Source organism: Motacilla alba, chromosome 19, assembly GCF_015832195.1.
Source record: "Motacilla alba alba isolate MOTALB_02 chromosome 19, Motacilla_alba_V1.0_pri, whole genome shotgun sequence".
Classification (NCBI taxonomy): Eukaryota; Metazoa; Chordata; class Aves; order Passeriformes; family Motacillidae; genus Motacilla; species Motacilla alba.
In genome coordinates this window covers 1,789,463-1,811,958 of record NC_052034.1, presented here as the reverse complement: position 1 = coordinate 1,811,958, position 22,496 = coordinate 1,789,463, and the positions used below count along the sequence as shown (strand labels likewise).

The following is a 22,496-nucleotide window of genomic DNA, read 5'->3' as shown; positions in this document are numbered from 1 at the left end:
TAGTGCAGACAATTATTTTACAGGGAAAAATCACCATCTTCTTACCTCCTCCCACACATTCTCCATGGAAACAAACACCTTTCATGATCCAGAAAAGGCCACATCACTTTATACACAAAGTAATGTGCTTTTTTTCCCCTCAGAAAATGTCATCACCATTGTTTTTGTTGTAGCTGAAGTTGAATGCTGTGGCACTTCAGCGTGGTACGTTCCTTCTCACAGCTTGAGCCGTTTTCTTCTGCTTCACGTGGTCCCAAAAAGACTTGAACATTCCTTCCGTTTCTGGTTGTATATTTGGACAGATCTAAGTGGCAAAATCTTTGTAGAAATGGTGGCTGAAAAGCTGCAAAACATGTTTTGGGGTAATTTCAGCTTTTCCTGTCAACGCAGCAAAATGCAACAAAAGCGGGTTGCAGCCCGTTTGTACAATACGAAGGCTTTAAGTCAATCCTGTGGTTCACAAAGTTCAAACCAAATGTCTTATCCTGCATTTGTCAGTTCTTTCAACAGCCGTGAAACTTTTATGTGGAAGTATTAAACACTGAGGGGAATTAATGAGGTTCATTGTGGATTCACATATATTCCAGGCATTATAAAAAGATTCTTTCCATGGTGTGGTGCAGAGAGCGATGCTGCACTAAATAAGGTGTTTGCTTTTGACAACTTGCAGCTAATAAGCTCCAAAAAGTGCTTAGGAACCAGAAAATTGTCATTCCTGGGGATATTTGCCTAAAACCCCACGAGAAGTTCGGATTTTTCGTCTCCTCATTAAAGAGTTTGCCTTTTTAATAATTTAATCACTTTTTAATGATCGAATCACTCCTGTTCCCATTGCTACTCCCTCCATGCTATCAAGGTGAGTCTCTAAAATGTTCCTCACGTGTTCTGCAGGTGATCAAGAACAGCAAGACCAACGTGCCCGAGCTGGAGCTGTTCCCCCGGTACCTGCTGTTCCTGCGGCAGCAGCCGGCCACGCGCACCCAGCAGTCCAACGTCTGGGTCAATATGGGTATGATGAGCCTCAGAATGTTCCCTCAGCATTTGCCCAGAGGTAACTTAAGAATGCAGCAAGAACCACCACCCTTTGTGCAGTTTCTAGGCCAGCCCAGGCCGGGGGAGCTTGCTGTGCTGTGCTTGTGCTCCAGCTCGATCGCCCTGCGGCACAACCGGGGCTCCCCTGCTCCTCCTCCAGGGAAAAGGCAGCAGGGGGCACTTGCAGGGCTTTCCCCTGCTCTTCCTCCAGGGAAAAGGCAGCAGGGAGCACTTGCAGGGCTTTCCCCTGCTCTTTCTCCAGGGAAAAGGCAGCAGGGAGCACTTGCAGGGCTTTCCCCTGCTCTTTCTCCAGGGAAAAGGCAGCAGGGAGCACTTGCAGGGCTTTCCCCTGCTCTTTCTCCAGGGAAAAGGCAGCAGGGAGCACTTGCAGGGCTTTCCCCTGCTCTTCCTCAGAGGAAAAGGCAGCAGGGAGCACTTGCAGGGCTTTCCCCTGCTCTTCCTCAGAGGAAAAGGCAGCAGGGAGCACTTGCAGGGCTTTCCCCTGCTCTTCCTCCAGGGAAAAGGCAGCAGGGAGCACTTGCAGGGCTTTCCCCCGCTCTTCCTCGAGGGAAAAGGCAGCAGGGGGCATTTGCAAGGGTCCCCTGGTCTTCCTTGATGGAAAAGGCAGCAGGGAGCACTTGCAGGGAAATCAGTTGCAGTTGCTTGCCATGTTTCTGGGTGAGTTGGGGGTGGGAAATGAGCACTGCAGAAGCTGAACTGATCAGGAGAGCCAGGGCTGGGCATTCCCATTTTGGGAGTGATTGCTGTAGCCATGGAATAGGTGCCTCTGTGCCTCTCTGATAGTAGAGTGGCACAATAAATTCAATTAATGCTCAGCCAACTGCTTCTGAGTTACTTGGGCAGCTGGGCTTGGATGCCCAAAATGATTTAATGCTCTTTAGAGAGTGCTGAAATGAATGGAATATGAAAACCATTATTCAATGTAGTTCAAAAAGACAATTAAATACAAAGCATAAACACCCAGCTAAAATCTGTTTGTCATAATTGTGGTGGTAATGCTCACGAAAAGATGATACAAGAGTAATCTTCAGGCTGTGACTTCACATTTCAGCTGAGGTGTTGCAGGATTTGTCTCCAGTTCCCAGTTTGCCTTGCACAAGAGGCTGGAAGGAACATTTGGCCCCACATTTGCATCCACAGTAACCTGTCCAAAAAATGGGCTCACCTGAGTGCTGAAAGCTCCATCCTTCAGCCTTGCTAGTGTCAGGACGTGGCTAGAACCCTGATGCAGCTGCTCAGGTTTTCACTGCTCTGGTAGGGTTTGAGCCCTGTGTGTAGTCAGCAGCTGCCTGTGCCATCGAGCTGTGCTGCACAAACTGCCTCTGCCCAAGTTCAGCTTTCCTGCCTGACCTAATCCAGTGGAAACTGCTTCGTTTGGACATCCTAAAATGCCCAAATTCCAATGAATCTTCTCACGTGCCAAATTTGATCTTGATTTGGAATTACTTTGCACTGCACTAATTTGATTGTCCAATCTGTTATTAATCTTGTGGAGTTCTCAGATGTGCTTTCTTGCTGTAATCTTACAACTAATCCTCTGATCCCTAATCTCAGAAAATGTTGTTTTCTTTTAAAAAAAACTGAACACTTTGCTTGGTACACTGAAGCCAGATTGATGCTTTGCTGATTGATGAGGTATCATTTGCTCTCTTGTCAAATTGCATGTGATAATGTCATTCTGCACCTTTTCATGCTGTACTGTTTATTTTATTGTAATCTTTTAACAGTGAAAATAGAATTGTCACTCCTCAGGCTACTTAAGTATTGCACTTGCACAGTTTGGGTTGGGCTGGGTAATAAAATCTTGTCATGTTTGTAAGCAGTGGGGAACTTCAGAATTTTAAACAAAAAAAGCTCAAAAAGAAATCCCCCTCTTTGAATCTTTTACTTAAAGATGATCTCCCATTAGAAAGAGCAACATTCTTGACCGATTAATTTGTTGTTGCAAGTGTGAGCTTGTTGGGAAATTTTGGTGGAAATCCCAGGTGTCTTCACAGAATGTTTTGAGGAATTTAGTTTTTAAGAAATTTAGTTATTAAGAGTATTTCTGTTTTGAGCTGATTTCATGTGCCCAGATCAGCATTCATCCCCACAGAAGAGCTGTAGCAAAGTCATGCTACTCCCAAAAATATTCCAACTGGTTTTTGTACCTTATATTTTACTTACAACATTCTCTCAAAAAGGAAACCCTAATGAAATTTTGAAGTCCTTTGTTTTGAAAATTCCCTTTGCCTCTCATACTGTGTCTTTGAGAGACAGAAAGAATTGTGAAAACTTGTAAAACTCCGTTGAATTTTTAAATTTTTGATGAGAATCTCAGAGAAGCAGTTTTCTAAAGGTTTTGCTAAGAAGGGAGGTATTTTACCTGCTTTGTGACAGCAAATTTGTTGTCCCAAAGGGTCAATAACAACTGCCTTTCCACCTAAACACAAGCACTACCAGTGTGTAACTTTTTGCAGCGAGTATATTCAGTGTATCATCCTTGCTCTGACCTCTGGGTAAATGCAGCCTCTTTTCCTGCTCTCCCGCTGTGATCCAGGGAATGTCCCCTCCCCGAATGCTCCTCTGAAGAGGGTGCTGGCTTACACTGGCTGCTTCAGCCGCATGCAGACCATCAAGGAGATCCACGAGTACCTGTCCCAGCGGCTGCGCATCAAGGAGGAGGACATGCGCCTCTGGCTCTACAACAGCGAGGTAACCCTGCTCCTTGGCCTTCCTCTTCTCTTTAGTTTTATATTATTTAGTGATTGTTGCTCTCCAGAATCTACTAACTGCACGTGCGCAGGGAAATGAGAGCGGCCATAAAGATCCTGCGCGGTTAAAGGCTCTTGCTGTTTGTTTTTGTGCTTTAATTCCCCTCTGAGGTGAGAGGATGCTCAGAGTGGAGAGGATCCTTTCAGTGCATGCAGAACTCTGATTCTGGGATGTGTTTTCTTCTCCTGCAGAACTATCTCACTTTGCTGGATGATGAAGATCACAGACTGGAATACCTTAAAATCCAAGATGAGCAGCATTTAGTAATAGAAGGTATAAAAAGTATCCTTGACTGTGCTTCTAAAAATAGAGGTTTGCAGAGGGAACCTGTGGGGAGGTGGTGGCAAAGCTAATTCAGGAAAGTTTACATGTATTTTATCCCTGCTTTGAAATGCATTTGGATCTTTTGTTGGTTTGCAACGACACAAAGTAATAGTGGTGGCTCATGAACTGATTTGTTCAGAGCTGGTGGATCTTCATTGAGAATTAAAATAAGCACTGAAAAATTTGCTATTCAACAGCAAAAGCAATCCCAAGGCTGCTTCCTGAAGATGTTACTGGAGTGGTTGGAGGGATGCCAGTGTTAGAATGAGTTCCAATAATGATTAGAAACATTGAAATGAGAAGTAGCAAAAATAATAGCTGGAAGTAAGCACATTTCTAATCCCAAATATTAGACATTTTTAATTAAACCTCTTCAGCTGTGTAAGCTCTCTGGAGTAAGTAACAGTTTTTAAAAGCCCCTTTTCATGTCCTTTTCCAGTTCGAAACAAAGACATGAGCTGGCCAGAAGAGATGTCTTTTATAGCAAACAGCAGTAAAATAGACAGACACAAAGGTGAGTCTTTCACCCAGTCACTGGATTGTGATGAGAAGAAAAATCCCAAAAAACAGTTGAAATGTTGAAACAATCCTTTCAAACACAAGTCCTGTTAACATTGGGTGAGGTCTTTTATGTTCCTTTGCTTGGCCTTTATATAAAGTGCTGGAGATGTGGGAGGGTGGGATTTCCTGTGTATTACCTTGGATTTTGTTAAAGCAAGGAGTAATTAAGATTTTAACAAACAAACCCAGAATTTTCAGTACCATAATTACCTGTAAATATTCTGTATGGGTTGCACTGCTGTCTGTGGTGGATCAGACCAACAAAATACCTCAATTTCTGTGAGGCAGAGTTGAGAGAGGTGTATTTGAAACTCCTGCTGCATCCGTGTAGTTCATAACTGGGAGCAGGTTCCATTAAACTGGTTACTGTGAGAAGATGCTGCTGCAACATCCTGAATTTTCTCATCTGCCTGACTGCTAAAATCATGTTTTTTTCATTCAGTTCCTACTGAGAAGGGTGCTACAGGCCTGAGCAACCTGGGCAACACGTGCTTCATGAACTCCAGCATCCAGTGTGTCAGCAACACGCAGCCCCTGACCCGTTACTTCATCTCAGGGAGGCATCTCTACGAGCTGAACAGGTGACTGCTGGGGACAGCAGTGGCACTTTGGGTGCTGGAACATTTATTCAGGGCTGTCTGCTCCTGCAAGCTGCAATTCAGTGGGAAGGAACGATTTAAATTCAGTGTTACCAGCTCTGCAGCACATACTACTTCAGAGGCGTGGAAATACAACTTGTTGCTGGGAGCAGGAAGCTTTTCTGCTTCTTTCTTCATCTCCAGCCTTGAGCTGTGGCTGCATTTGAATCTGGTATTAATTCCTTTGTCATTTCTAGGACAAATCCCATAGGAATGAAAGGACACATGGCCAAGTGCTATGGGGATTTGGTGCAGGAGCTGTGGAGTGGCACCCAGAAGAACATCGCCCCCTTAAAGCTGAGGGTGAGTTATTCTGGGGTGGAAAACAAGGATTTCTTGGAAAAAGCAGAAATTCAGTGCACTTTTTCCTGGCGTTACCTGTATTGTAGCAGTTTGGAGACTCAGAGGTTTCCCTAGAAGGAGCCAGTGTTCATCAGACCTGCTGGGATTTGTGCTTGTAACTCCACATAACCAAAGGAGTTATGTGGGATGCCACCAGTTGTGCCATAAGAAGGGGCTTTTGTAGCCCTTTTCAGGTACAAAAGGTGATGAATTTACCTGGAAATGAGCTTTTGTTCTGAAAGCAAAGGGGCTCCCTTCAGCTCTTGGCAATTAAATTTGTGTTTAATTGTCTCATCTACAATATGTGTTTTTACATTTTTTTATATGATATTAAATAAGTTTCTGCTGGTTTCTTTTTTTGTAGTGGACAATAGCAAAATATGCTCCAAGATTTAATGGCTTTCAGCAGCAAGACTCCCAGGAGCTGCTGGCTTTTCTCCTGGATGGGCTCCATGAGGACTTGAACAGAGTCCATGATAAGCCATATGTGGAGCTGAAGGACAGTGATGGCAGGCCAGACTGGGAGGTGGCAGCAGAGGTAGGGCTTCAGATCTTTGCCTTTGTTGCTTTTTGTGTGTTTTTTTCTCTTCCTTGCAGTACTAAGCTGAGAAATTGTTGATGAGGCTGCCTCTGGTAATATTTTGGGACTGTAGCACCTTTTGGATCTTGTCAGAGCTGTGATTTACAGAGATGATTTCACCTTTGAGCTGAAAATGCATTTTAATTGTTGTAATAAAATTATGAAGATGACACTTGACAACAATTTTGAACAACTCAAAATTAGGGAGTATCAAAATATTTCAAGACGCCTGATGATCCCCTCAGAAATATTTTAAATGGTGTCATACCTTGATTATTGTGTCGAGAACTTTACTTAGGAACTATTTAGTCACAGCACATTTATTAAAATTTAGGAAATAACTTTTGTGGAAATAATTTAACTCCCATAGGCCAATGAAACTTTGGAGACCAGTGAAGTAATCTCCAGTTTCTAACTTGGTATCTTATTTTTTGTGCTTCATTTCAGGCCTGGGAAAACCATCTGAGAAGAAACAGATCCATCGTTGTGGATTTATTCCATGGGCAGCTGAAGTCACAAGTGAAATGTAAAACTTGTGGGCATATAAGTGTTAGGTTTGACCCTTTTAATTTTTTATCCTTGCCTTTGCCAATGGACAGCTACATGCACCTAGAAATTACAGGTGAGTGGTGTGTGTCCTTCCTCAAATAAAATCTGTGTAAGTGGAACAGCTGTAAAACATCAAATTTTGTGTTACTACTTTAGAATAATACAGTCATTTAAGAGTGCAAGAATTTTCATTGGAACACTGTTAAACCAAGATGAAGCCTTTAGAAACAGAAAAGGATGGCTCATTTTTAGTCTTGATTGAAGGATTTAATATAAAATCTTTTTTAAATGGGAATTTAGAGAACTTCCCTCTCTTGTGGAGGTTGTCCTAAATCTGCCCGGAGGAAAAAGAGGGGTGAAAATACAATGTGGGTCATTAACTGTGCTCTGAAGGAGCTGTGGATTGCTGGAAAAGGGGCAAAAGGAAAGAGGAAACAAATTTTGAAACCATTTTCTACTGCCTATGCAGCAAGAGATTTTCTGACATTGTGACATCGCCTTCAGACCTTAAAAACTGACCGACAAAATGAAATAAATCACCTGTTCAAGTGGGGAAAAAATATTTTCCAATAAGTGGGGAGCTGTAATGTATTATGGTCATTAAAACCTGCCTGGGCTGCTGACCAGGGTGTTTCTTTTCCCCTTTAAAGTAATTAAATTAGATGGTACCACTCCTGTTCGATACGGGCTGAGATTGAACATGGATGAGAAGTACACAGGCTTGAAAAAACAGCTGAGTGAACTCTGTGGCCTCAAACCAGAGCAGATTCTGCTTGCAGAGGTGCACAGCTCCAATATAAAGGTAAAAAGAGAAAAAGATTAATTATTGCTGCAACATGCCATGGGTGGTTTTGTTGTTTCTTCATTTTTAGCATTTAAACTTTGCTTATAAGAGCTGTGAAATAATTTAACTACAAGCATGGTAAAAAATCAGCTTAGTTATGTCTCTAGATGAACTTTTATTTCATTCTTAAACAGTAATTTGGCTTGCTGTAAATAGATTAAAATTGATTGCTAATGATATTTTTAGGGGAAAAAATCATCTTGAGGTAATAAATCTCAAGTTAAGGTGCTGTGATGAGTTTAAACACTGCATTTAAACATCAGGACCATAAGTAATGACTGGCTTACAGCGTGTGTGCATATTTCCAGGGGGATTTTTGTGCTGTAAATTAAAAGTGCTTGAAAGGAGATGCTCTGGGTGTGATTAGAGACCACTGATAACTCCTGCAGAGGGCTTGGGTTGCTTTATTCCTCTGGAACGGTGGAAGGAGGCAGATGGGAGGGAGGGAGGGAGGGAGGAGCTGATGAACGCAGCTTGCAGAAGAACAGAACACATTTTGGTCCCAGATGAAGGTGTGCAAGTGCCTGAGCAGCTTTCCCTCTCTCCTGAAGAACTTCCCTCAGGACAACCAGAAGGTGCGGCTGTCGGTGAGCGGCTTCCTGTGCGCGTTTGAGATCCCCATCCCAGGCTCCCCCACCTCAGCATCCAGCCCTGTGCAGACAGGTGAGACAAAGCTCTGCTTTTCCTGCTCCTTTGAGCCGCTGAGAAGCTCAGACCAAAGTTTCTCAGTCAGTGAGGATTACAGGAAGGACGCGTGCGGGTTGTGCCCGGTGTCCACGCGGAATGGAAGGGATAAAATCCCTGATCTGCTGTGGATAACTGAGAATTTATTTGTCTGCCTGCAGAGACCTCCACTGGGCCACCAGCCAACGGAGCCCCCACCATCCTGATGAACGGGGACGTCCCCAAGCCAAGCCTCATTCCCAATGGGATGCCAAACACTGTGGTGCCGTGCGGGACGGAGCGCAGCCCGCCCAGCTGGACCCTCAACGGCCACGTGCCCTCGCTGTGTGACAGCCCCTGCACAGGATACATCATTGCAGTGCACAGGAAGATGGTCAGTGGCCTTGCACGCCTGGGAAGAAATTTTAAACAAGCAGAATTTTTTCACGTCCGCGTGCTAATTGTACACGTTTATGTGTGACGTGGTCAGATAACCTCGCCATCATACCGTAAAATAGAAATGGTTTTCAAGTCAGTGATCAAAATTTACAGTATTTAATACTGAAATCAGAGTAGTTTTAAGGCAATTGTTGATTAATCTTAATTGCCAAGGTCTGAAATAAGTCACAAGGCCAGCAATCCAGGGGATTATTGCACTGGGAGTTAATGCACCTTCACATCTGACTCCTCCTTTTGCTCCCACAGATGAGGACGGAGCTGTATTTTCTCTCATCTCAGAAGAACAGGCCCAGTCTCTTTGGGATGCCACTGATTGTTCCCTGCACGGTTCACACACGCAAAAGGGACCTGTATGATGCTGTGTGGATCCAGGTTTCCAGGCTGGCCAGCCCCCTCCCTCCTCAGGAAGCCAGTAACCATGCACAGGACTGGTGAGTTGGGCACCTCGGCCTTGCATCTGAGTTGGAGTACAGTGCCTTACACTTGCTTGCAAGATTTTAAATGGTGTTCATTTGGTTTCTCACAATAATGGCAGTAATTAAAATGAAATTCTCTTTAGTACAGTTAAATGTAGCTGCACTTAAATGTTGGCTTCGTTCTTGTCCAGTGATTGATAATTATTTCTATCTGATCAATTTGAGCCATGGAAAAGCAGCTTTTAATAGTAAATTGTGATCAAAATTGTGATTTTGGGGGTTTTCTTTAAGTAATCATAACAAGGCCAGTGAAGGGAGGTGATTGCAGTGAGAGTGCTGCTGTTTGATGCTGTGCTCTCCTCTGTTTCAGTGATGACAGCATGGGGTATCAATACCCCTTCACCCTCAGGGTAGTTCAGAAGGATGGAAATTCTTGTGCTTGGTGTCCATGGTACAGGTAAATTGTCCTTTTTTTCCATTTACAGCAGGGAATCACTCCAGCAGAAAGGTAATTTATGGTAATGGGTCTGAGGTACATTTCAGACTTCAGAGGTAATATCAAACAATAAGAATCTGGAATGTAATTTCACCAGAGCTCTCTCCAGGCAGACCTGCACTGCAGCACAGCTTTTATGACTTGCCGAGCTGAAAGTTCTGCTGCCACAGAAACTTGAAATTAGGAGACAGAAATGAGATTATCCAAACCCCTTACAATATTCTGTGTCTGTCTGCAGCCTTGGATGTCCACAGGCTTGCATGGTTTGGGGGGGATTCACACAAACCCCGATTTTCAGATGTAATTCATCTACCCCTGTGAGTCCCTTGCCACTTGAAGGGTAAGATCTAAAATGGGCAATGAGAAACTCACCCTGAAGGATGCTTGGAATTGCCCACAAACAAAGACTTGCTGATGAAAATTCCAGACCCTTGCTGGAAGGTATTCAGGCCACAAACTAATTTTTAAACAAGTGTTTTATAGCCCTTAGAATTAGTTATCATGGTGAAAATGGCTTGTGGAGACAGAGCAGTGGAGTTTTTGGGGGTGTAGCTGGGTTTGGTCAGCACTGGATCATAATGGAATAGAAGGGACCTCAAAGATTCCAACCCTTCCATGGCCAGGGACACCTTCCAGTGGATCATGTGCAGGCAGATGGTGGAGCTCACGCAGCTGCTTCCCTTCCTCACTCTGGTAAAGTTTTGCATTAAAAACACAAATAACCCTGAGCACTGCTGCATGAAAATGTCTCACGCTGAAGGCGAGGCCCGGAGCTTGGAGGGTGCAGAGGAGGCAAAACAAGGAGCAGAACTGGAGGAATGTAGAAGTGATTGGAGCTGCACTGACCACACCCAACCTCTCTGATTCAGGTTCTGCCGCGGCTGTAAGATTGAGTGCACAGAGGACAGGGCCTGTGTGGGCAATGCCTACATTGCTGTGGACTGGGACCCCACCGCGCTGCACCTGCGCTACCAGACCTCGCAGGAACGGGTAAAATCCCAGCAGAAACCTTTGTTCTTTGGTAGCACCTCTGAAACGCCACCCGCTGCAGCCTTGTTAGTGAGGTGATGCTGCTTTTGGCCCTTTCTGTTAAACCAAAGGCAGTGTAGTCTGGATAAATCGATGTCTTGATGTTAGACCTCTTACGTGGTCTAATGGTGTGGAAGGGAGGCTTTTAAAGAACCACAGCAGTGCATTTGCTGTCTGCTCTGAATTGCTTTTAAGCTAGTCAAGATATATAATAATATATTACATGATACATTACAAAATATCTTAATTTGATAAATTTTCTGTAACTATAAACAGTTTTGCATGTGAGTAAACCTATTTCCTCATTAAGGCAACAAAACACATCTGAAGGTAAGCCTGTAGCTGGGTGAATCTGGAATAACTGTTCCAATTTGTGAGTTTTATCTGTAAAGTTGTGCCTTATGGATAATTTATGAGCAGAGCCCAAGTATAAGAACAGTGAATTATTTTTATCTGCCTCTTCAAAGCTGAAATGAAATTCCTGCTAAAACTTAGCACATCTCGTTTTTATCTTTAATTCTGAACAACCCAGCGAAGTTATTTGTGACACTGTGAGGAGAGCCCTCCTCTGAGCAGTGTGTGTTACACTTCCAAGTCAGGGACACTTTTGTCTCCCTTTCAGATCGTGGAAGAACATGAAAGTGTTGAACAAAGCCGCCGAGCCCAGGCAGAGCCCATCAACCTGGACAGCTGTCTGAGAGCCTTCACCAGCGAGGAGGAGCTGGGGGAGGATGAGATGTACTACTGCTCCAAGTGCAAGACCCACTGCCTGGCCACCAAAAAACTGGATCTTTGGAGACTTCCCCCTATTTTGGTAGGATCTTGTGTCATTTTCCTCCTCAGCAGCAAACCCAAAGCACGTTGTTCCCAAATCTGCCAAGCTGCCTTGCTCTGAATAAGATGATTTGTTCTGTTGACGCTCTCAGGTGGGGCACTGACTGAGTTTGCAGGCAAATCAAGCAAACCTCAAGTCCTTTAGAATGTTTTTAGCTGCTGCCTTGCAGGAAATGGTGGTGGTTTGTGCTCAGTGTCAGCTGAGACAGCTCATGCTCAGATGGTGACAAGATCTCCTTTCTGGTTGTGGAACACCTGCAGTTCTTATTTTTCACATTTGGTAGCTTATTCAAAACAGACAGTGCTGATCACTGAATTGAAGCAACCTTTGCCATCATTTCCACATGAAAATATTAGTTTCATATTTTACCAACTCAATCCCAAAATCCAAATAAAAAATTTCTATTTTTACTAGCATAGGATAAAATGTGTATGTTTTGGGAAAAGCTCTCTTTGAACAGTTAAAATCCTCACTGGGATGTCATTGCCCCCCTTTAATCATTTTCTCTACCATATTTCCCCTTAGATCATCCACCTGAAAAGATTTCAGTTTGTTAACGGCCGCTGGATAAAATCCCAGAAAATTGTTAAATTTCCCAGAGAAAACTTTGACCCAAGTGCCTTTTTGGTACAAAGGGATCCGAGTCATTTCCAAAGGAAGCAGCTCACCCTGCAGGTTGAGAGCCTTCCTGAAGCACGGCCTGGCCAAGGGGACGCCAGGAAAGCAGATGTGCAGATCACTGGCACAGCAGGAGAAGGGGACACCCTGAACAGGAGTCCATCCTCCCTAAACACTACTGTCCTCAACAATGTCAAAGGTAGGGAATGACTGGGGAAAATTCCACTCTGTGCTGGTGTTTGGGAGGGGAAAAGTGTTATGTTCAAAATCTTAATGTTTTGGGGTTTTTTTTTTGCCAAAGTACTACACTTGGAAATATTTCTTAGTGAAGATTTAGCATAAAAAATGAAAGGGAATTTAAGAAGTTGCTCAGTGACAGCAGATACTGGTATTTGTGTAAGTGGGCTGGAATTAGTGAGGGATGTGCTTCTGCATAAAAGAATTAAATTTCAGTTTTTAGGAGTATGGATGTGTGTGCACAAAGATGGGGTCTAATTTCTATGTATTACTCATGAGATGCAGTGAAACAGTGGGGTTTAATGTTTGGCTATTCAAAAAAAAAAACACTTTAAAAAGAAATCTAAACTGTGTTTGTACTCACCTTAGTAATCTCTGTGCTTTCTGTCCTAGCATCTCCATCCTTGGGGAGGAAAAGTGGAACCAGCTGCCCCTCAAGTAAAAACAGCAGCCCCAACAGCAGCCCAAGGACTTTGGGGAGAGGCAAAGGGCGCCTGCGGCTGCCCCAGCTGGGGAAAAACAAACTGTCCAGCAGCAAGGAAAACCTGGCTGCAAACAGGGAGAACGGTGCTGAGCACGAGCAGGGGGATGCCCTGACTAAAGGACAGGCTTTGGGGGGCAGCCAGAGCGAGCTGTACCCCGGGCAGGACAGCGAGGGGGCTCTGGCCAACGGGTACCTGTGGGAGCAGAGCTCGCTCAGCAACGGGCAGGGCGAGAACCACAGCGAGGACGACGCCGCCGACGACCAAAGAGACAGAGACGACGTCTGGGTCAACCCCATCTACAACCTATATGCAATCTCGGTAGGTGGCTGCTCCTCTGCCACGGCTGCCTCCCTGGCACGCTGCTCTAACCAGGTGCCTTTGCTGGGTCGTGCCAGCACAGGGATCTGTAGGGAAGGAGGGCAAAAGTCAGCGCCAGAAATTCGCTGTAAAGCTGGGGGTGAACGAAGTCTCTGCTGATTTGTTCTGCTTGTGTGTGTAAAGTTAGTCAGCTCCAGCTGTCTAGATTGTCGTGATGGCTCACTCACGGATAATGAACTTGGGAATCATTTATTGGATTTCTGATCCAGGGTTTCTTTTCTTCGTTTTCCTCAGTGCCATTCAGGAATTATGGGAGGGGGTCATTACGTCACTTATGCCAAAAACCCGAACAACAAGTGGTACTGCTACAATGACAGCAGCTGCAAGGTAAAGCACTTCTTTTCTTCATTATTTCACATCGTTATTCTAATTAGTTCAAATAATTTTTTCCTTGGTTACCCAGAGCTGAAGAAATTTAGAATCAGAAATTCTAGCTAAAGAAACTTTAGAATCACGGAATTATTTGGGACGGAAGGAACCTTAAAGTTCGTCCCATTCCACCCCTCTGGCATGGGCAGGGACACCTTCCACTAACTCAAACATTTGTGGAGAGCTGCTGTTTGAAATCGGGAGCATCTCCAAAGCTGCACCAGATTAATATTAAAATTATTAGCTGAAATTGTACGTGAGGTTTTTTCCAGGGTAACATCTGCTCATCAGCTGCTCCCACAGTTAAGGGAAGATGCTTATTTTGTACAAAGATGGAAAAATGACTAAGAATGGAAAGCCAGGAATACATTTCCATGATGGCAGCAGTTTGTGTTCAATTGGTGAATAACTCAGCTCTGACACTTCTAAGTATTTGCATTCATCACTATAAAATTGTCAGAGTTCCCAAGTAATTCATGGAGGGAGATAACAAAGAGGGGAGACAGAAATGGGATTCCTTATGTTGCACCCAGTTAAAAATACCCTTTTGGAGGCAGCAGTGTGTGTTTGAAGTGCAGCAGTTATCCCATGGGGTTTGTGTGGCTGTTTTCCCTGTGTCAGGAGTTGCACCCGGACGAGATCGACACGGACTCTGCCTACATTCTGTTCTACGAGCAGCAGGGGGTGGACTATGCCCAGTTCCTGCCCAAGATCGATGGCAAGAAGATGGCAGACACGAGCAGCATGGACGAGGACTTCGAGTCCGACTACAAGAAGTACTGCGTGCTGCAGTGAGCCTGAGCTCCACGGGCTGGGGGAGAAACCCCGGGATGTGCCCCCGGGGAGGCCGTGACTGAGACAGAGAGCAGCTTGTGGTTGTCATTGTCCCCTGTGAGCTGAAAGCACAAAAAGAGCCCCTGGTTAAGCAGTTAATATCCAGTAGTATTGTTTTGTTCTGTTTTCTCACTACATGCTCGAAACGTTTCTGATGTTGGACATCTGAGACTGCCACTGGCCTTTAAATCCAATGGTTTGAGAAAAGCCAACTAGGACCAAATAAGAGCTAAATTAAACATCCAAATAAGAGCTAAACAGAGTAGTGTAGAGTTTACCAACTGTTCTAACACCCCCCGAGGCTCTCGTTAGGTTTAAGGTAACGGGGAAAAACAATTTCTAGTGTTGTCTTTGGACAACATGATATTGCTACCTCCTTTTTCCTGCAGTTTTATTGCATTTTATTGGCAAAACGGGGAAGGCGAGAGAAGGAAAAGTGCACAAATGGAAACAAATTATTGTCATGGGGAAGAGAAGTTTCCAGTTTTGCCACCACTGATGTGTGTCAGTTGCTTTCTTTCTGTATGTTGGGAGCACAACCAAATCATCATTTGAGAAGAGATTAATTTCTACACTTGAATGGTTTATTATACTTGTGTTTTCTCCACGTGTTGGCTGTGCAGATCAACATGTTTCAGGAATGGCTTTTCTGCCTGAAGAGTGCTGGCTCAAACTTTTTTGAGCTGCCTCAAGAAGAAGCTTCAGGTTGGAGAGAGTAGTTGTGATTACACTCACGGTGTCTTAAAATGTGCACATTGCACAAAACGTTCCCAGCTTTTGGAAGGAGAGATGCTTGAGCTTATGTTTCATGACTGGTGTTGTTGCTTTTGAAATTTGCACTTTTGAAAACGCATCTGATTCGATTGAAACCCACGGTTTGTTTGGTTTTGTTGTTGTTGTTGTTGTAAGGGCTCTGGAGTGAATGGCTGTGAGTACCCGCCGTGTATTTCAAAGCAAGAAGCTGTGGCTGTCAGGTAGCTGTCGTAGCATTCATGGATGGAGGTTTTTTATTGGTTTCCTAACTCAGTTTCTTGTTTTCAAAATTTGGTTGCCTTTTCAAATCAGCTTCTTTTTGTTTGTTTGTTACACAGGTTATGCAAATACTTGCAATTAAACCAGAGTTGCTTTCCTTTCCATGCCCTTGCAACATGCTCTGGAATTCAAGGGGCTTCTTGCATGAAGGGAAGTGTGACTGAGTCTTAGCAGAGACTGGAAGAAAAGAGGGTTGATTTTTTTTGAGCAGGCATTTCTTTAAACATTTTCAGTGTTAAATTGTTTGCATATCTGAATGAAGATTAAAATTTTCACTCTTTTGGCCTTTTGTTCTTCAGCTGAGCTTAAGCAGCTTATTAATTTTGTCGTACATCATCTTTCCCAGTTCTCTAGATTTTTGTACCTTCACTAACAAAACTGTTACTCGCCTGGTTCTCTGCCATTCATGTTTGCATTCATTTTGGGGTGTTTGACAAGAATGCCAAACCTTCAGCAGTTTATCATTTCCAGGAGGATCTGGGGTTTATCCATTGGTGATGATATCAGCTGGTCTGGCTGGCTGCTCAGGCAGAGCCTCCCAGCCTTTGGAGGTTGTGCCTCTTTGGGGACAGCAGATCTGTTCCAAAATGAGTCTCGTCTTACCCGTCAGGTGTTGCTCCTTATCCTCTATGGTCTTTTATCTTTAAAGTGGTCTGAACATTGAGCCTAAAGAAAAGCAAACATGACTAGTGAATTTCTAGGTTAGAAGCTTTTTCAACACCCACCTGTCTACTCCTCCCTCCGCAAACTCCATGAAAAGTGAAAGATTTTCAACTGATTTACTTTAAAATGTTTTATTTAAGCAGGTAGCACAATCTACTAATGTTATTTGATCTTCTGTGTTTGTTACATTGGTTGTAATTAATTTTTTAAATTAAATTAATTCAAGAATTAGTAGTAAATTTATTAAGTTAACTATTAACTACATTCACTTTGTAAATTATTGTATAAAACTTATTGACAATGCACTGACTTTAGAAAGATGTTAATGTACATAAATGCCTTGTAAATAAAATAGTGTTGATGTACTGGAATATGAGCTGTATTAAAACAAAGGTATTGGTAATTGTATATGGAGTGAACCTGTTTATCTGTAACTATATTATTCAAACAAATTAAATACTGTGGATGCAGATGAAGTGTCACTTCTTGTCAGATAATTTTTAATAACTGTTTTCCTGCTTTGAAGTGTCTGTGCTGCTTCTGTGAAGCTTAAATGCCTTTGTCAGTCCAAAAGCTGAAGCGTGGGCATGCATCCAGCAATTCTCTGCAGCTTCTTCATTGTTTACAAAAGGTAAGTTGGGTATTTTGTTGATGATAATAACACTTATTACTTGAAAACAATCCGTGGCAGCAGTGAAGCGATCCCCCAGGTACAGGAAGGCTTTGCTCTGGTGTCTTTGTGCAGGTACCTGATGTGCAGTCCTGGTGCCTGAGGTGTCCCTGCAGCAGCCAGGGCTGTTTGCCCACGCAGCTGGCACTGCAGACAGTGCTGGACACTTCCCCTGGGCAGGCAGGCATGGGAGAGCCCATCCCTGTGCTGGACACTTCCCCTGGGCAGGCAGGCATGGGAGAGCCCATCCCTGTGCTGGACACTTCCCCTGGGCAGGCAGGCATGGGAGAGCCCATCCCTGTGCATGGGAGAGCCCTGCTGCACTGCCAGCCCTGCTGTTCCCCGAGCAGGAAGGGGATCTGGTTGAGCTGGCAACCAGACCAAAGTCTGCACAGAGCTGATGTCAGGAGCACGCATCACCTGGGTTCTTTAGCTGGAAATGAACCATTGTTCTTTTTTTACAGCCTTGAAGATGCTCAGCGGGTATTTATCCAAGGATTAGCACGCACCAGCATCCCCAGAGTGTCTCTGGAAGTGAAGCCATCTGTGGCTGGGATGGGAGGGCTGGTGCAGCGCTGGGTGGTGACTCTTTCCTGGTGATCAGCTCTCAGAGCACTGGTCATTCTTACTGGCTGTGGTCACCCCACGGCCTCTCTGGGGTCACTTGGGAATTTTCCAGGTTGAAAGTTTCATTTCAATGTAAAGCATATGGGCTACAGTAGTTCCTGTCATGAATTTCCCTCTGTTACTTTGAGGTAAATCCAAAATCCAGAGGCATTTTCCATCCTAATCCCAGAGCTGGATCTGTTCTGGAGCTGCTGTTCCAGCCCTGCTCCCTGTCCTCGCCTGGGCTGGCACAGGAGGCTCCATCCCTGCTTTTCCCTGTGTCTAAATATCAAAATATCCCAGATTTATCTGTGATCATGTCCTGAGAACGTGCTGGGCTCCAGGCACAGCCGCTGGCCTGGGGCCCAGAGCATCCACGTAGATATTAATTACATTAATTACACCTTTTGTTACCCTTTTTCCCTCAGGTCCAGTAAATTGAAGCAAGAAGTGAGTAAAATGCAGCCATCCATGCTTGCTGATTTATCGTTTCAGGAAAATAAAAACCTGTCAGGAGCTGGGGAGATTGTGCCTTTTGTTTGGGACAAGCCTCTGGCTTCCTCCATCGTGTGTAAAAGATTTCCTGTTTGTGAAAATGAAAAGCAATGTTTGATAAGGTCCCTTCAGCAAAATGAGTCACAAAGGAGAAAACAGATTAAGGATGCTTCTAGATTTGATAGAAATTAAATTCCGCTGGGAGTTGTGAGCATAGAAAACCAATGAGGAAAACTTCTGGCAAAATGCAGGTTTTATTTATATTTAGGGTCATTTCAGACACACCTGAAGACTGAACCTCACCTGACTTCTACCAGTGCATTTAAAACTCGTGATGAGAGCACAGAGATGACCCCAGGTGGGTCACAAGCTGTTTTGGGTGGTCAGAGTTCATGCACTTCCTTTCCCTGAAAAAAAAAAATAAATAAACAGCAGCAGATGCTTCAGAGCCTTTGTCAGTGTTTGTGAGAGCTGGCCATGCAGCACTCTCTGTACTCTGATATTTTTTATCTCAGTGCTGCTGAAATTTTTTTCAGCGTTAGGTTTTTATTGGGTGCAAAGTCCAAATGAAGTGGCTGAGAGAGCTGTGCTGCGTGATGGCTTCTTCTGGATTTTGGAAACAGTGCCTCTAAACGGCTGTGAACATTCTCAGTGTTGGTTCTCAGCTCTGAGTGAGGTTCAAATCCTCTGGTTTTCCCTGATCCTGAACAGGGGAAGCACAGGGAGCTCCTGGGGCCCTTACCAAGGTATTATTTTGCATAGAGCTATTAAATCCCAAGTATTTCCTGACTTTTCTCCAGCTTCTTATTCCCTCAAAGTACCTTGCAAATTACATTGTCTTTACACCGTGAATTTGAGAGATTTTGGTCAAACTGAGGTTGAAGAAAGGAACTAAACCAACAAATAGGTGGTGGATTCTATTCCATGAAAAGGTTTGAGGCAACAGGTTTGGCTCAGTCTTTACATCCCACAGAAGCTTGTCCAGGAATTGCTGCATCTCTGGGTAATCTGGTTGAATGTTTGCTGGAATGTGATATAGAAAGCAGAGCTTTAGGTTAAATCTCCTCTATGTTTAGCATGCAATGAAAATTGTGCTTTCACCTAACACAGTATTTAGTTGGGGAAAATATTTATGTGTCTTATAAATCAACCTTGGCCTCCTGAGGAGAAGCTGCAGGAAAGATGGAGCGTGGGTGTTGGTTGGGAGCTGGAGAACAACAAAGGGAAGCTGCTGCTGCTGCTGGGCCAGAAAAAGGATCCAACACCAGCACTGGCAAATCAAAACCCTTCTAAATGGTGTTTGTGCTGTGATGTTTGGAGTAGGGAGACAATGCAAGGAACAGGGTGATTACAGAGCTCAGCCCGGACATTGTGAGGCAGATCCCTCCTCCAGGGCTCGGTGACAGGGTGACAGCTGTCCCCTGGTGCCTGGGGAGGACAGAGGATGTGGGGGCTTGTCCAGAGCAGCTGTGGCTGTCCCTGGATCCCTGGCAGTGCCCAAGGCCAGGTTGGATGGGGCTTGGAGCAGCCTGGGATGGTGGAAGGTGTCCCTGCCATGGCAGGGGTGGCATGAGGCTGTTTAATGTCCCTTCCAACCCGAACCATCCTGGGATTCCAAGAGAGGGAGGAATGGCTCAGCAATGGGGCAGGATGAACATACCCAATGCAATGCAGACTCAAATTATTATTATTTAGGAATACTTGGCAGGAGCAGAGCCATTAAATGTGGGCTGTGATGATGTCCCTCAGCTCAGCACTGTCAGGGCACAGCCCCAGCTCAAACCAGCCCGGGGGAATTGCAGAGATCAGGGCTGAACTGGCTGCAGTTGGAGCTCTGGGCTCAGCAGCTCATGCAGGGATGATTTCAACCACGGCTCAGTGCCGGAGGTTTGTGCTGAGAGCCCCCAGCAAGCAGAAAGGTGGATGAATTTTTGTTCTGTGGTGCTTTCCTTCTGATATGGAATAAAAGCCCTTTAAATCAAAGCCACTCCTGTTGTACCCAAGCTCTCCTTGAGGGGCAGGGAAGGACTCCAGCCAGCAAGGCCCGGGTGCTGCACGCTGGCTGTGAGCACACACTCGTGTTTGAGACCTTGCTCAGCAGCTAATGTATTGGAAATGTTTGCTTGCCATGTGGCTGTGCCTTTTTATCTGCAGGTTTGATTATATAAATGTTCCTGTTTAAGAGACACATGCCAGGGAATAAATCTCTGGGCCCACAGACTCTTTGAGCACAGGCAGCCCCAGCATTTAACTGGTAACAAAGAGAGCTGGAGTGGAAGCTTTTTGATAAAGAGTTGGCAGCATATCAGAGGAGCAGCTTGGCCATGATGTGAGCAAGGATGTCACACTGGGTGTTTAAACTTCTTACCTTTCCTTCCAATCCCTTTTTATTTTTTTTTTCTTTAAGTGATTGTGAATGAATTATAAGAGGGACAGTGATTGTTTTCAGCATGTATGTGTTCAGATAATGGCTCCGTTTAAAAAGACATTAACTTTGGATTTTAACATAATCCAGAGATCTGGCTGCTCTAACTGCAGTTTAAGTGGTAAGAATTAAGAGTGACCTGAAGAATGATCAGCTTTTAGCACAAAATCTCTTCTTTAACTGATTTAACTGGGCCCAAACCTCTTGGCTATAATTTGAGTTTTCTTCCACGAGAGTGGCACAGCAAAAGCCAAATTGAGTGTGAGGAAGGGTAGAGTTCAAATAAAAAAATACACTAAAGGGAGGTGGGGGATAGAACACAGATGTGAATTTCCCTTCTGCAGATCTTCCCCTGCCTTTGGCTGCTGGGCTTTGATGTCGCAGAGCACAAAGAGACTCCTCCTGTACCTGAGCTCCGTGTTCCAGGCAGAGCCCAGCCAGGTTATAAATCTGTAACGTTGCACTTCACCTTTTGTGTCTTGCTTAATGACCTTTTAAAAATAAATGCAGGATGGCTGAGGGGAGCAGGATCGGTGGTGGAAAAGCTGACACGTCCGCAACCTGAGCTCTGATCCCTCTGATTGCTCCGGCCCGTTAAACAAAACTTCTTTTGCTTTGTGCTCTAAAGAAGAAAAAAAATAAAAGAGGGGAAAGGAGGACAGGGAAGGGTTTTCTTAGCTGGGTTCTCTGTCTTAAAAAGCAGCTGGAACGTGATTTACTGGGGAAATGCTGCATGCAGTTACCTGCCTAAAGAACAAGGGTGCAGTCACCCAAATACCAAAATATATCCTATCTGCTATTTCATTTTCATGGAAAGCTGATGTTTTAAGGTGCTTCTGCCCCTTTGGAAGTGTCATCCTTCATTTCTCTTGCATAAAAATGACCATTTAAGATCCTCATCAGGCTCTTGTTCTGTTTCCCACAGTACTAAATTTAATATGCACAGCCCTAATATGAATGCATGTCTGATAACTCTTACTCAGATCCATGAAAATGTAAGTTATCCCTGAGGAATATCTTTCCATTAAATGTCCTTCACTTGAATGAAAGGAAAACTGCAGTTTCCCACCATTCCATACCGGGACAATAATTTATTTTGGTGATGATTATAGTGGATATTTTTGATTCATGTGTACAATAGTAAAACTGACACTATTTTCTTTTGTTTGTGTATTTTGCTTAAAATAAAAGATTACTCCAAAGGAAGGCATTTGAGGAAGACTGCTTGCAGAGAGGGGCCAGATTTATTTTGGCTGGCTGTGCTGTCCTGTCAGCTGGACAACAACCTGCACCATTCCCAGTCCTCCAACCCCTCTCAGCTGCCTTTGCCACAGTAATTTCCCTGCAGAATCCCTGCCGAAGCTCAGCTGACTGATGCTGACCAAAGCTGTACCAAAAACTTCCCAGCAATTTTACTGCTTAGGATTCCCCAAATAGCTGGAACACCAAAAGCCAAGCGTGTTGTGGGCAGGTCACTGTATAATCTTTAATTTCTGCAGTTTTGCTGTGCCCTGTCAGGGATTTTATTTCTTTTGGTAGGGTCCTGATTGAATTTTTCTTGCAGAATATTGCTGTTTCCACCGAATCTCTACAGTTTCCTCCTGTGCCTGGCTTTTCCCTGGCTGTGCATTCCAGCCTGTGCTGCATCCCTGGTTCGCTCCTATGAGCAGCTGGTAAAGCTGAATTTTGCAGTCATTGCTGGGGATTCTTTTTAAAACAAAAGGGGGAAAAAGGAGCAAGGGATGGGAGGAGAGGAAATTAATTTCATTTTATGTATCTCGCTGCTTTTCTTCAGTAAATGAACTGAACTCTGTGAGGGGGTGCTGAATCCCTGTGCCCATGAGGGAACTCCTGCGGTTTCACCTCTGTCAGAGGCTGAATCCTTGCCGGGCTCGCCCAGGAGCACACAGGCAGGATTTTGGTGTTTAATAAATTTTACCTGAGGCGTTTGGAAACTTTAGCTGAGGCATTTGGAAACTTTAGCTGAGGCATTTGGAAATCGCGGCCTGAGGCCTGCCCGCGGTCCCGCCGGGCCTTCACCGCCTCAGCCCGAACCAGCCCCGCGGCAATTGCACCGCGTTTGAAAGGGCGATCGCAGTGTTTGTGCTTTAAGAGCTTTACTGCCTTTTTTTTTTTTTAGA

General features: G+C 44.5%; 1 protein-coding gene across 5 annotated transcripts in view; it reads left to right on the top strand.

Moving 5' to 3' along the window:
- Positions 1-16,641, top strand: part of USP32 (ubiquitin specific peptidase 32) — a 63,220-nt gene extending 46,579 nt beyond the window's left edge. For 4 of the 5 annotated variants that reach the window (XM_038157800.1, XM_038157796.1, XM_038157798.1 and 1 more), the window contains 19 exons: positions 892-1,051; positions 3,593-3,747; positions 3,999-4,080; positions 4,571-4,645; positions 5,135-5,273; positions 5,528-5,633; positions 6,037-6,210; positions 6,700-6,874; positions 7,452-7,603; positions 8,197-8,308; positions 8,491-8,702; positions 9,014-9,198; positions 9,554-9,640; positions 10,549-10,669; positions 11,331-11,522; positions 12,069-12,360; positions 12,792-13,201; positions 13,496-13,588; positions 14,252-16,641. In XM_038157800.1, coding sequence (XP_038013728.1) covers positions 892-1,051; positions 3,593-3,747; positions 3,999-4,080; positions 4,571-4,645; positions 5,135-5,273; positions 5,528-5,633; positions 6,037-6,210; positions 6,700-6,874; positions 7,452-7,603; positions 8,197-8,308; positions 8,491-8,702; positions 9,014-9,198; positions 9,554-9,640; positions 10,549-10,669; positions 11,331-11,522; positions 12,069-12,360; positions 12,792-13,201; positions 13,496-13,588; positions 14,252-14,425 — 3,096 coding nt within the window. In that variant the 3' untranslated portion in view covers positions 14,426-16,641. The remainder of the gene's footprint in view (positions 1-891; positions 1,052-3,592; positions 3,748-3,998; positions 4,081-4,570; positions 4,646-5,134; positions 5,274-5,527; positions 5,634-6,036; positions 6,211-6,699; positions 6,875-7,451; positions 7,604-8,196; positions 8,309-8,490; positions 8,703-9,013; positions 9,199-9,553; positions 9,641-10,548; positions 10,670-11,330; positions 11,523-12,068; positions 12,361-12,791; positions 13,202-13,495; positions 13,589-14,251) is intronic. The other variant, XM_038157797.1, reaches the window with a different exon arrangement.
- The last annotated feature ends 5,855 nt before the right edge of the window (positions 16,642-22,496 follow it).